At 36.7% G+C, this 14,195-nt stretch overlaps 1 protein-coding gene across 1 annotated transcript; it reads right to left on the bottom strand.

Moving 5' to 3' along the window:
- Window positions 1-4,014: 4,014 nt before the first annotated feature.
- On the bottom strand, window positions 4,015-5,914 carry LOC111883461 (scarecrow-like protein 15). Its single transcript, XM_023879795.3, has one exon. It carries the CDS (start codon window positions 5,785-5,787, stop codon window positions 4,219-4,221), a length of 1,569 nt encoding a protein of 522 aa, XP_023735563.1. The 5' UTR covers window positions 5,788-5,914; the 3' UTR covers window positions 4,015-4,218.
- Window positions 5,915-14,195: the final 8,281 nt, after the last annotated feature.

Raw genomic sequence — 14,195 nt, 5'->3', positions numbered from 1 at the left:
TCCTTGCACCAATATGAATTTCCTTTTTCTTCAAGCTTCACCAAAATCCAAGAACAAGCTCTGCAATCAAGTAAAAAAGCTCTCAATCATGCATGGAGGCTAGGGTTTTAAAATGAGAATATGGAGGTTGATGGAGAAGTCCTAATCCATAAATTAAGATTCTTAAATATGAGTAAAAACCTAAAAATCATGGGCTTAGGCTGCCACAGTCAGGTGACACGGCACACTACCCGCCATATCATGGTGCCCAATAAAAAATGCATCCCTCAGATGCTATGTCATTTCATGAAATTCCATACACCATGTCGTGACAATTTTTTTTCCTTAAAAACCACACTTTTGACTCTTTCAGGTCACCAATTGATACATTTTGGAAAATAGGTGTTACACATCGTCTTTAACCTCCAATTTTTCTAGAACACCTCTAATGAAACCATAGCCTCCATTAAAGTGTTTGGAACTCATACTCTATCCTAAATCCATTTTGGTACTCTTTTAATGGTCTTTTGGTGCTCTTGATTGAAATAAACAAGGAAGATTGTTCAAAGAAGCTTTGAATTTAGAGTATTCAACTCTCTCTCTCTCTCTCTCTCTCTCTCTCTTTCTCTCTCTCTATCTCTCTCTAGTTTTGTACCTTGTTAAACCTTAAAGATCCAAGATTTATTATGTTTCATCATTATATCTATGAAACTTGGTGTTTTGGTCCATTTTAATGAGTTGTGGTCCCTTTTTTACTTGTTCCATAGAGTTTGAAGAACTCCTTGTGTTTCGGTTCATGTTTAAAGTTCAGATCTAGTGATTTGGTGGAGTAATGAGTGTATGAAATAACTCTCTTTACTCCATGCATGAAGAAAATGGGTTTTGGACATTTCTTAGCTTAAGGTTTTAGATCTTGAAAGCTTGTGGTATTATTATGGATTAATTTCAAAACTTCATCCATTTACACATCATGTTGATTCAGATCTGAAAGTTGGGGGCTTTGACTTAATGGATTAAGTCGATAAAGATGCATTCTTGGACTCTTTGAGACTTAAAGTTTAGATCTTGGTTTTTGAAAAATTGGAGGTTTAACTTAATGGAATAAGTCAAAATCCCTTTTGGAAAAATGATTGACCCGACACACTTGGTTGACCAGGAGTTAACTTTTTGACCATTTAACTTTTAGTCAAACTTGGGTAGAATTGAGTATTTATATAAGGATTGGTACGCTTGTCATTAGATGGCTTATGTTAGTTGTTTTTATGATGGGATTGATGGTGTGCTTCGGCTGTTTAGCTCAAGTGAGTATTATGATTGTATTACTTATATCATGTGTTGTATGTGAGTCGTTGATGACTCAGGGTTGCTGATAACCAAAATTGCTACTAGAGTCGCTGATGACTCATGGTTTCTGATAACCCTAATATGTAGTATTTGAGTCACTGATGACTTGGGGTTACTGATAATCCATAGTTGTTATATATGTTTAGTTATGTTTTGTTGTATGTGATATTTTAGACAACTCACTAAGTTTTGGCTTACAGTTATGGATTAAATGATTTTCAAGTGTTTTATTAGTTCACTAGGTGTGATACCCGTATGTTATACGGGTTAGATATAATAAAAATTAAATATAAAAGTTTAAACAAAAATTATTTAAATTTAAAATTTAAAATTTAAAATTTGAATTTAAAAAGAAACATATTAAATACTATATGAGTACTAATATTGTAATTTATTAGTTATTTTCAATTAAGGCAATTATTAATTGAGGTGTAAATATGATATGTTAATTAAAAAAAGATAAAAGAAAATAAGAAAATGACAAATGGAATAAACATTTAATCAAAAATACCAAAAAATGACATGTGTCCAAGTTAATGAAAGAATGACATGTGTCAAAATGACTTTCATTTACTATGGAGATGGGAATGCAAAGCCGTGACTGTACACACATACATCAGTGGTTTTATGATTTGAGTCTGCGATACTTTCACTATAACTCTAATTTATGGATTTCAGTTTCTAAACCAATAATGTACCTTTATAAAAATGAATGTTTCTGCTAGTTTAAAAATGAAAATCTTATTCTGAAAATTTGGACATTACATATGAAGCCTAGACTGCCTCCACTAAGAATGTGGCAATTGACCAAATACATATAAAGGCCAATACATCTGAGGTAATGATGGTTATCCAACCATCATACTTAAAGCTTGGCCTCACGGGATTTGTGGATATGGTAGACACTCTTTGATTATGTTGGTTCGATGAATGACATAAATGTTCTTAACATGTCTCTGATATTCGACGACATGTATAATGGGACTGCACCAGATGCATTGTTTGTTATGCATGGAACGTCTTATAGGTGTGGGTATTATCATGTAGATGGGATCTATCCGGAGCGTTCTTGTTTTGTGAAGAAATTATATTGTCCTAATGATCGACAGAGGTTAAAGTTTAAGAAAGTTCTAGAGAAGGCAAGGAAATATGTAGAACGAGCCTTTTGTGCTCTTAAAAAGCGTTGGCATGTACTGAATACCTTGAAGTTTTTGTTGAAGAGAAGAAAATGAGTGAGATGATGTATACTTGTATCATATTGCATAATATGATTCTCGAAGATGAAGGAAATGCAATGGTTATGCTTATTTACATAGCTTTTAAATTTGAACTCTAAATAAATGAAAGTTCCAATGGTTATGCTTATTTACATAACTTTTTTTTTATAAATTTAACTAATTTACCCTCATCTTTCTAAAATGTTTTATAAAATTTCCTCATTTAATTAGTCTATTTTAAACACGAATAATATTTTAAAAACATTAAAAATAATATATTATCGTCATAAAAGTTACGTTTATAAATAAGATGTTATTAAATAGTTAATAGAAATAATTAATTAGTAAAGAAATAAAAAATATTTAAAACTAAATTAAAATTAAAAAGGTAATTTGAAATGTGGTTAATATATAAGGGGTAAATATAATAGTTGTGAAAGTAAATTGACCACTCAATATATATTGAGTGGTCAAAATAAAAAAAAAACAAAAAAGTTTTCTACTTTAATGGTAATAAATGGTCAAAAAAAAAAAACAAAACATATAGTCATAAGCTATAAAAAATTTTTGTGTGTGTGTGTGTGTTTGTGGGTTGGGGTGTGTGGGTAGGTGGGGGGGTGTTAAAGTGGGGGTAGGTAGAGGTGGATGAGGTGGGAGTGTGTGTGTGTTTATATTTTAGAAAAATTTTGAAATTAGAAAAATGTGGAAAACAATGATTATCAGTTTTTCCAAAAATTTCTAACTTCTTTGTAATTTTAGAAAACGGAACATTTTCATTTTCCGTGAAAAATTTAGAAAAATATACGAACTAAACGCGTTTTCAAAATTCTCATTTTTCTTGGAAATTTTTTCCGGAAAACAACTCATTTTTCCGCAACTAAACGCACTCTTAGTTTGGTTCTCGATTCTCGATTTCCCACTAAATCAGTTCTCGTTTCTTTGATTTTCGGATCCGGTCCGAAACCGAACACTTCCTATAAAGCATACTTGTAGAACAGAACTCGAACAAAGATATTCGGTTCGGTTCCAGTTTCTCATTTTCCACTAAATCAGTTCTCGATCTGGAGCTAATTTAAAAAGGTGTCTTTGGGTTGTGATTTTAGTGGATTACTCAAAATACATATATTGTTATCTTGTTCTAATTTAATTATAGATAGACCAAATTTGAATAAGGATAAAATGATATAAATTAAAGTTGATTGGTCTCATATTTAAAGTTTACGGGTCAAGGTAAATAAATTTATGAAAACAATTCTAATATTGTATTTGATGTTTTGAGATTTTGGGGATGTTAAATTGGTGATGAGATATCAACGAAAAAACTTAACCAAAAACACTCTATATACATGGACCGATTGGACGCTCTAATTTTTTGTTTGGTTGGTAACTCTAGCTTCTTACTGGTTTGCTTCAATGAAATTCCTGCGTACTAATTCAACCATCATATTTATCATGGATCTCGATGCGCTTCAAATTTAGTTAGAAACATATAACTCTATTTTAGTTTCAGAAAGATCGTACATCAAACTTTTGTCAAATATTTTTGGCTATTCTAATCTATAAGACACCACAATATTATCCCTCCTTTAGAAATTTATTTTTCACAATATGCAAAAGGGGTAGAAAAAAGATAATAGAAGCCTATGACAGTAATAGACTATTAACTTTACGTAAAGGGCTAAAACCTCCATGCTGACGTGGCAACGAGGGGCCTATCATGCCAGCACAGCACCATCTCCGCTTGCCGTTTCACCACGTGGAACCCCCTGACTTGTACCCTCCTCAGTAAACACTCCGCTTGAAAGTCAGCGAACTGACTCAACCCCACCGGCCTCATGCCGGCCCTACTGAACGCCTCCCTCCACGACGGCACATGACGACCCGACGCCTCCACCGCCGCAGTTATCTTCGGCAGCAGCACAAACATCTCAATTTTCCTGATCCAGTCACTCCCTCCGCCACCACCAATGTTCGCCGCCTCTAACGATTCTAGCAGCGTTGAGTAGAATTCTAGCCCGTCGATTACCGTTTGACGGAAGAACGACGTTTCGCTTCCCATCAATCCTTCGCCGTCGACGAAAACGATAACATGTGGCGAAACTCTCCGGAGATCGTTGATGAAACCGGCGCCTATACGGTGGAAGACCGTTGAAGAGAGGAGAACTGCCGTCTTCTCTCCCTCCATGAACTTAATCGCTTTGAACGACAAGTACTCGAAAGTTCGAAACGACACGAAATCTATATCGAATCGGAGTTTTAGACCACGAGCGAACTGCCAGAGGTTATCTCTGATCAATTTTGATTCCATTTCGTACTCCTCCGGAATAATAGCTGTGATTCTGACAGCCGGTGAATGAACCTTTCGAGCTTCTGCCTTCTCCGCGATCTCTTTCATGAACGACGCCCAGTGTCCGCCCAAGCCGATGTCAAAATCGATGACGTGCACGATCATCGCACCGTCCACCGCCTCCAGCATCGCCTGGTTCGCGGTGAAGTCAGAGAACATCGGAATCGGCGAGACGTTTGAAAACGTCTTGTACGCTTCGATCGATTGTACAATTTCTGACGAAGAAGAAGACTGGGTCATCCGAGTTGGCCCGGTGAGTAGAGATTGAAGTGCTTCTTTGAAGTAAAAAGCAGCTCTTTGAAGCGCTTTTCCGGTAGGCGCACGGAGGCGCTGATTGAGTCGCGTCATTATCACTTGAGCTAGTTGGATAGACCGAGTTTCGAAGCACTCCGCGATCCGGATCAACTCATCCACGAAATCAAACCCGTTTCCATTGTTATTACTGTTATCGTCATCATCCTGGCTCATAAAATCAAGCGCGTTAAGATTCGGATTCAAGTTTTCGAAATCCGAGTGAAAGAACAGAGCCGTCGCCGGAGCAGCCGATTCGGTGTGTATCGGAGGCAGCTCAGGAAGATCAAGAGGGTAAGCAGATTTAGTAGAATCATCATGAAGACCCAATTCCTTCATGAGAGAATCCCATTCTTCAAACTGATGGATCATTCCATGTTCAATATTATCCAACGGCAACTGTTCCTCCTCCGACGAAAACACAACAATATTATGATCAACCGAATTGAACTCCGACGCCTTACCAGTAATCGGACTAGGTGGACTCCGTCGCACGTCGAGCACCGATTTCGGTTCGTATCGATTACTTCCAATACCACCACCGGCAACTTGCTGCTTGACGTTGCTAGAATTAAGATTGTTTTGCGATGAAGCGAAGGGCAATTTCATTCCTCAAACGTAATGCAGGTACGTAAAACTTCCACTCCTCTTCTTAATTGAATTTTCAAGAGGTTTTATAATTGAATATGAAGAAAGGGGTGTTGTGGGTAAAGGGGATTTCCTGAGGTGATGATTATGAGCTTTTGTAACCGGTAAAAGTGGTGGTGGTGGGGTATGGACGGCCATGTTAATGGACATGAGGGACACTGAATTGACAACACAGGGTTGAGCAGAGGAGTCAGAAGATTGATTGATTAAGCCATATCACCGAAGCTTCTTCCTCAAGATTTTTTATAAAAAATAAACAACTTTTGCTTTAAAGTGTTACCAAAACCCAGTAGATTTACAACTTTCAATTCACATCGTACAATTTAATAAAGCTATCTGTCTTGTCTTTGACAATTTTAAATCTGTCATAAGCTAGTACACCTTTGCCTTTTGTGGATTCTTTTTGTTTGCCTCTTTTTAGAGTTAAGTGGGTTGACCTCCTACTCCAAGCTCCAAATTTCAATCACTTTTTAAACCTAAACGTGAAATTCTGTTGTTTCGTAGACAATGGATTTAGTTAGTGTTACAATCTTATAGTTAAACGTGTCTGAATTCGAGTAATACTCTAGTATTCACTATCTATAGTATATATATATATATGTTTTTAATATTATGTATAATCATAACAAATCAAATATGCATGTTAATATGAAAATAATAGTATATGTCACCTTCGGCCGACCCATCGACATACTTAAACTTGGGGCCTATTCTATAGATTCATATCTTCTTACACTTGAGTCATTCTTACATTCTTACATGATGATGCCTAATCAAGTATAATTTTATGGTCATCAAGGTTTAGGATGATCTTTTGGTTTAGAACGCATATTCTATAATATATTATTTTATTAATTGATGTGACTCATAGAATGATTTGTGGTGGCTTTCGAGAAGGAAATCGGGTGTGTTCGAGACATGTGATCAAAAGAAAAGAGTTTTCCATATTTTGATGGAGGATTACGCTCTGGCGATCAAAGTAGGGTAGATTGGAGGTGAGAATATACATCAAGCAGGAGTGTAACGAGAGTAGTAGTTTACGTTACCTGTTATCTACTGATATCTCATGCTATTCTTCAATTATGTATAAATTTATCCTTAAATCATGTCATGTCTAGTCTTTATCAAACTCTACTACCATGGGGAAACTAGGATCTCTTCAAGTGAGTGTATGACTTCAGATTTATATGTCCAATTGAAGTGTGTTTCTTAGGTTCCTATTCTGATGGTTGTCGTATTCTCCCACAAATCACAAAGAGGGTCGACCACTCGTCTTCTTATAGGTTGGCATAGTCGCCTCTTTGGTATTATTATCTTGGTCTTGTTGGTTACCTCGTTCTGACCATTAAATTGGGGATAAGCCACTAAGGTGAAACATTATTGAATGTGAGGGATAATGCACTTGTTGGCACCACTTGATGTGTCACTAGGTGGCCCGTCTTCTATTGGGTAAGCTAGATGTATAAGCTCTCGATTGCCAATTAATCTGGAAACACAAACAATTCATAAGTCGATGACTGGGAGGGATTCCGGGTCACACTCCAATGATAAAGTCAGTAAGGACTTTGGGATATTATGGGAAGTAAAACGCGTATTGAATTGTTTTGGATATCGATTGTTACGTACCTTGTGAAGGTGGTTTAGGTTACCTATTTATAGGCGTGACAAAAAGATGGCGACCTCTTCTTGTACCGAGTAGGTTCACCGTCTTGTCGTATTTATGGCTAGGTGCCCGCAGGTACATGTTAATGTACTTAGTAGCTATTAAACAACTGTTCCTCGTAAGTGTAAGGATCTGTCAATCATCTATTATCATACAGGCTGTATTTCTTTGACTTCCCATGTCCTTTGGTATTGTAGTGACGACATATTGTACTTTAGTTGTTATTTCCCCATTGTTTTGTACTTATTGATGGTTTGGTACTTATCCATGATTCGTTACTTGTCCATGGTTTGGTACTTATCCATGGCTCGGTACTTCTTGAAGGTATATGCATAGTTTTGGCCCTATACCCTATTATCTTTCATTAGGTTTTCCTGCAAATTGACAATTATTGTTAGTTATATTGTCGCCTAACTTGGTTACAAGGCCGGTCCAAAGGTTTCTTATGCCCAGGGCGAAGAAAAATTCTAATGCCCATCGGGCCAATGCTTTGACAGTACAGGTTAAACAAGTTAATATGCCATATAAATTTCTAAAGCAAAACACTCAAGTGAAGTTTGCTTGAATTCATAGGAATTGGAATTGTATTCCATTAAAAATCATGCTCAGTTCAAAATAATTCAGGAATTGAATTAGCTTTAAAATTCCTAAAAAAACCTACCCACCAAGTGAAATTAACTTTCCATCCACCAAGTAAGGGAATTGAATTCCATTACTTTTTATTTATAAAATACTAAAATACCATTATAAACTCTAGATTTATTTGAGTTTTTTTTTATATCTCTCAAGTTTTTTCACTCAATCGATCCTTCTTCAAGTTTCTAACTGGATGTTGTACTTCATCTCCTCTTCTGCAACCGACTATTTACTGTTTAGACAAATGAAAAAAACGATCTGGATCAATGATGGAATTCCCATTCCCTACAAGGATTAAACAAAGCTTGACCATAGAAGAAAAAAACCTGAAATCAGTTCCGATTTCCTTCTTGTTTGCTGATTAAAACTAGTTAACAACCAATCTTCAATAAGTTGTCAATTTCTTCTTGGTTGCTCATCCAAACTGTTGACTCAACAAGAACTCACGCCAATTACCTTTCTGAGTTCAAACCCATCATAAAGTGAGAAATCTTAATATAACAACAACACTTTATGACGAAATCTGATCATATGCAACAAACAACAACTCTAGTTAAAAAAAACATTCTACAAATAAATACCCAGAGAGAGCCCTAATTGTTCATGATGTTCATATACAACAAAACAACATCTTTTGTAATTACAAGAAAATTAAGGAAACAATTAAATGCCTCTAATACTTTTATACCATTAACACATATGCAACAACATTTCAACGCCATTAACACATAAAGAATATCACAAAATCAATACTTTTGTCAATTCCACAATCACTTTTATACATTGCTACCTACTAACGGAAAATGTTCACTCAAAAGTCCAAATATCAAAGGCCTAGTGTTAGTATAATGAACTTCTGAGATTAGGAAATGCATTGATCAAATTGATAAAATACTAATATGGGGTTCCACTGAACCAACAATTCTAAAATCAAGTTGACAACAGTTAAAGTATAAGATTGAGAGAAAAAAAAACAGTACAGGGGTGGTGAACGAGTCATCTGGTGATTGAAAACCAGTCGCAAAGCTTCCCCTTTTCAGGCATGGCTTCACCTTTTCAGACAATATCGATCCTTTTTATGCCTATTTTAATCGATAGGCATTCGGGTTACCTAAGTGACATCGTTCTGATTTCTACTTACGCTCATTCGTCTCCTTCGTCTTCAACTCTTTGGTAATAACCAAACTAGGGAAAATTTGAGAAAAATGATGCCCCTATAACCAGAAATACTCAAATACCTCATTCTCTCACCCTCCTCGTAGTTCTCAGTCTCTTCGACTTCTTTATAAGGCGTGCATTTTTTTGCCGATTGAAAATTGCCGCCATTTGAGATATACCTACAAGAGTTAAACATAATCCGTTGCCCTGTGTTGTATTGTTGCCCTGGGCAACGACCCAACTCTCACTACCCTTTGGGCCGACCCTGCTTGGTTATAATATATTTTCATAAAATTACGATCATGCTTTCCCTATAATTATGATGAGTTGCTTTGTTTCAACCTAATATGTGAAAATATTCAACGACAATCACTAAGAGCTTCACCTTCTTAGGTGCTTCATAGTATTCAACCGGGTTCTTTAGATAGGGGCGAGCATTTGACGTTAAATATATTTCTTTGTTGTATATGTTGCATCATAATATATCTTTTGTCAGTAGAGCCCAAGATGTATGACTTTTCTTGTCAATGCTTAAGCACCTTTATATCCCCCACCCATCCACATGTGGGTTTCGCGAAGTATTTAGATTTTTTTTCTTATTCATGAAGGGTAACTGATAACCTACCCCTTGGTAGGGGACGAGGGACGCTGTTTCACACTCTAGCAAGGAGTGTGTGTGACTGTTGGTACGACTGGGCACTCTCCAAACAACATCTGGCGAGCGAAGCCCTATGCCCACAAGTGACTTCCTCACCATGGCTAGTCTGCCCAATTCACCATTCTCCAACAGAAATTTCTGCCTCACGACAAAAGGCAAAAACTCTAAGTGACAAAGGTGTCACAAAACCGAGAACGGCGGAAACGTATCTTTTGTAATGTGTTCGTATTTCATATAGTCTGTAATGTATTAGCATAGACTCATGAATGAACTGACTCTTGTATGATTCCTTGTACTTGGAATAGTAAGTAGTATCTCCTAACTATACCTATTATAGTTACTAGTATTGTATGTGTATAACCAAGGTATGCCTTTGCTACTCAAAGGTACTGAACCAACTTATGGAACTTTTATGTCTATATATGTATACATGATGTATATAACTAATATTTAGACGACATTCGGACGAATAACCGATGCCCTAAGGCCACATCCCAACGAGGAAAAGGAAATAAAGCGAGCTAGCTGTCCTAAGTCCTTTAAACATTACTTATATAACTATACATATATAGGCATGCATTTGACAATATAAAAGTATAAAAGAAGTTTTGTAACACCTTTGAAAAGTTGAATAACTAAGAAATAATAACTTGATGTCAGTTTGTAATACGATATGAAAGCCGTTTGTTTGATAAAAACAGTTTTAAGTATAAGAAAACCTTTATTTGAAACACGATTCTAACATCGTTTGAAAGGAAACATAAGGTATGTAAGACAGTTTGATAAAGAGTTTTATCATGTAAACACGTTTGAGAAAGTCCTTTGAAGTAATATGTTTGGTGAAACAGCTAAACGTGTAGTAAATCCATTTGTATACTAGTCATAAGTCGCATAAGATTGATTAAATAATAATATCGAATACATAGCAAAGGATAGAAATTCTCACACGATAATAACCGGGTGTTTACTTGTATCCCCCCCTTAAAAGTATTTAAAAAGCATTTAAAATGTATTTAAAGTGTGTTTGTAGGGGTATGAACTCACTTTATAGATTGAAGAAAGCGAGACGAAAACCGAGCAGAACTTGTACTCGAGAAAGTGGATTTCTCGGGATTTTCGGGAATCTCGGGAACGTAAAACTTCCTTCCGAACTTGGATATGAAAACCGGGACTTTGGGATGGCTCCGAGGGTTTAAACGCAGAGCTTCGATGCGAGAAAGGGAGGATGGTATGACACATTGGTGAGATATCTTCGTGAAAGTGGATACAAAAGAGAAAAAATTGGCAACACCTTGTTCATTAAGCATTCAAGATCTTACATCATTCTTGCTCAAGTGTATGTTGATGATATCATCTTCGGATCCACTGATGAGAAACTAAGTTCTGAATTTGCTGAGATCATGGATAAGAAGTTTGAGATGAGCATGATGCGTGAACTAACTTTCTTTTTAGGTCTGCAGGTTAAACAATAAACTAATGGTATTTTTGTTTGTCAAGCTAAATATATTGCATATATGCTGAAGAAGTATGGTGTTTTTCACTACAAACCAACAAAGACTCCAATTTCTTCATCATCACCTGTTGGCGTTGATCCAAATGGTGTGGATATGAAAGCAACTCTATATCGAGGAATGATAGGCTCACTAATCTATCTTACTACTAGACGTCCTGACATTATGTTTGCTACCATATTATGTGTTCGTTGTGAAGCCAGTCCTAAGGAATGTCATCTTCACGCTGTAAAGAGAATTTTTTGTTACTTTAAGCATACACCCAATCTTAGGTTATGGTATCCTTGAGATTATGAGTTCAAGATGGTTGGATACACTGAATTCGATCATGGTGGATGTCGCATTGATCGTAAAAGTACATCAGGAGGGGCTCAAATGCTTGGAGATAGATTGGTAAGTTGGTCCAGCAAGAAGCAGACATCAGTGGCTTGCTTTACTGCTGAAGCTGAATATGTAGCCACTGGAAGGTGTTGTGCTCAGATTCTATGGATTCAAAATCAGCTCTTATATTATAGTCTAAACTTCTTAAAGACTCCGATATACTATGATAACACCAGTGCCATTCAAATGATACAATATCTAATGCTGCATTCCAAGACCAAGCACATAGATATCCATCATCACTTTATCAGAGACATTGTTCAAAATGGAAAAGTGGAGTTGTTCTACATCCACTGATCAACCGGCTGACATTTTCACCAAGGCATTGGACGAGAAGAATCTAAACAAATTGATTGCGGATATTGGCATGCTTTAATTGAATTAATTTTTTTCTAGCTTGTTTAAATTAACATTGCTTCTGTTTGCTTTCTAATGAACACAAAAAACACAAAAATAAATGTTTTTTTAATGTTGAAAGATCTTTACATTTTCTGCTTAAGCTTTGCTTCTAATATTTATTAGTATTCTCTTCTCTTTCTTTTATCTATCTTTCAGGCCTATCTAAGATCTATATGCACCTCCTTCCTCCAGAGTTTGCAAGAGCTAGAGTTATCCAAAATGTTCTGAATATTATTGGTGTTGAGAAGAATAGTAGCATCATGTCCTATTCTTGTTGATAATTCCCTTTTTCTCCTCGACTCACTGTTATGGATTAAAGGAGCAACCATCAATGTTGTGAGTCTTATTTTCATCTACTGACTCATAATCCTATAAAATCTCAAATGTCCTCATGTTAATCTTGTCAACACGATGATTTCGTGGATTTGATCCAATTAACTCATTGGTGACAAAGATTATTTTCTGCTAATCTCTTTCACTTGGTGAACATGATGCTTGGAATCAATTTGTAATATCTAAACTATTAAAGGCATTTTATATCTTTGATTTCTATGAATTGTATTTGTGTTTGATATACTTCATCTTGTTTGCTTATTCTTTTATAGACATTGTTGAGGAATAGATATCTCAGAAAATGGAAATACATTTATGACCATTCAATTCAAATGAATTGATGGATCAAGTCATTATCATGCTTCTGAAAAGGCTTCAAAAATATCCTTTTTAGAATATTTCCTTGTTTGACTAACTCTTTTTATTGTATTCTTATATTATTTATTATTTTGTACCATTTTTAAAGACTTGACAATGGCATTTTATAAGACAAGTATGTAACTATTGACAATTCATCTTCCCAAGAAGCATGCTGATGTATGTGACAAAATCTCTCTCTAAGTATCTCATCAGCGAGACCATCTGCTGAGATATCATTGAGTCACCGCCTCACACTGATTGTCTAGCATCGTCTAAACTTTCTAAGTGAGATTGCATGGTGAAAATAAAAAATTATAAAAAGGATTGGTTGTTTATTCTTAGTTAACTATCTTACCTGACTCCATCCCTAAAAGCATGCTTGTCATATGCATCAAGTCTCATGTTTTGCTGAAACGTCGAGCATAACCCAATGGCTTACCTTGATTGTATAGTCATCAATGTAAGAATTACTTGTTTGGTCCTTAAATGAGAAAGGGTTATTCATGTCATTGACCTCCTAGACTGAGGTATGACATGGTACCATAACAAATTAATGGTGAATCTTTGATTCTAGACTGCAACTAACTCTATGATGTAAGGATTAAACCATTTATTGCTGACAGGTTATCATTGTTGATGATTCACGCTGATTTCACCTCAGTGTGACTGATGATATATGGTCAATTAGCATGACCCAGACCGCTCTAGCGCGCCAGTCTGGCTTGGCGCGCTTCTGCCAGCCTTGCCTGGCGTTCCCTTACCAACCTTGCCGGGGACTCCCTTGCCAGCCTTGTTGGGGACTATCCTATTGATTTATATGACCTAGTCCAGTCCGATGTCATTGGCCATGTACCAATAACACCAGACTGGGGGGACTTGATGATATATGGTCCATTAGCATGGCCTAGACCACTCTAGAGCGCCAACCTGGCCTGGCACGCTCCTGCTAGCCTCGCCTGGCATTCCCTTGTCAGCCTTGCCTGGTGCTCCCTTGCCAGTCTTGCTGGGGACTTTCCTGCCAGCCCGACCTGGTGCTCCCTTTCCTGGTGCGCGCCCGCCAGCCCTGCCCGATGCCTATGGGCGACCTTGCCCAACTCCTTGCTAGTTGGGCTTGAATTGGGCTGGCCCAAGGCCTGACCTAATTCCCTTGACCTAATTATCCCCTATATAATGAACAATATCTCCTCTATGGAGAAGGATCTTCCCCATGGCTCAGCCGCCACACTATACTCCGACCGGGTGGTTCAGCCACCACCCGCCGCCATCAGCC

This window comes from Lactuca sativa, chromosome 2 (genome assembly GCF_002870075.4).
Source record: "Lactuca sativa cultivar Salinas chromosome 2, Lsat_Salinas_v11, whole genome shotgun sequence".
NCBI classification, from domain to species: domain Eukaryota; kingdom Viridiplantae; phylum Streptophyta; class Magnoliopsida; order Asterales; family Asteraceae; genus Lactuca; species Lactuca sativa.
Note: the sequence above shows the minus strand (reverse complement) of the source record. Positions and strands in the feature narration are given on the sequence as shown.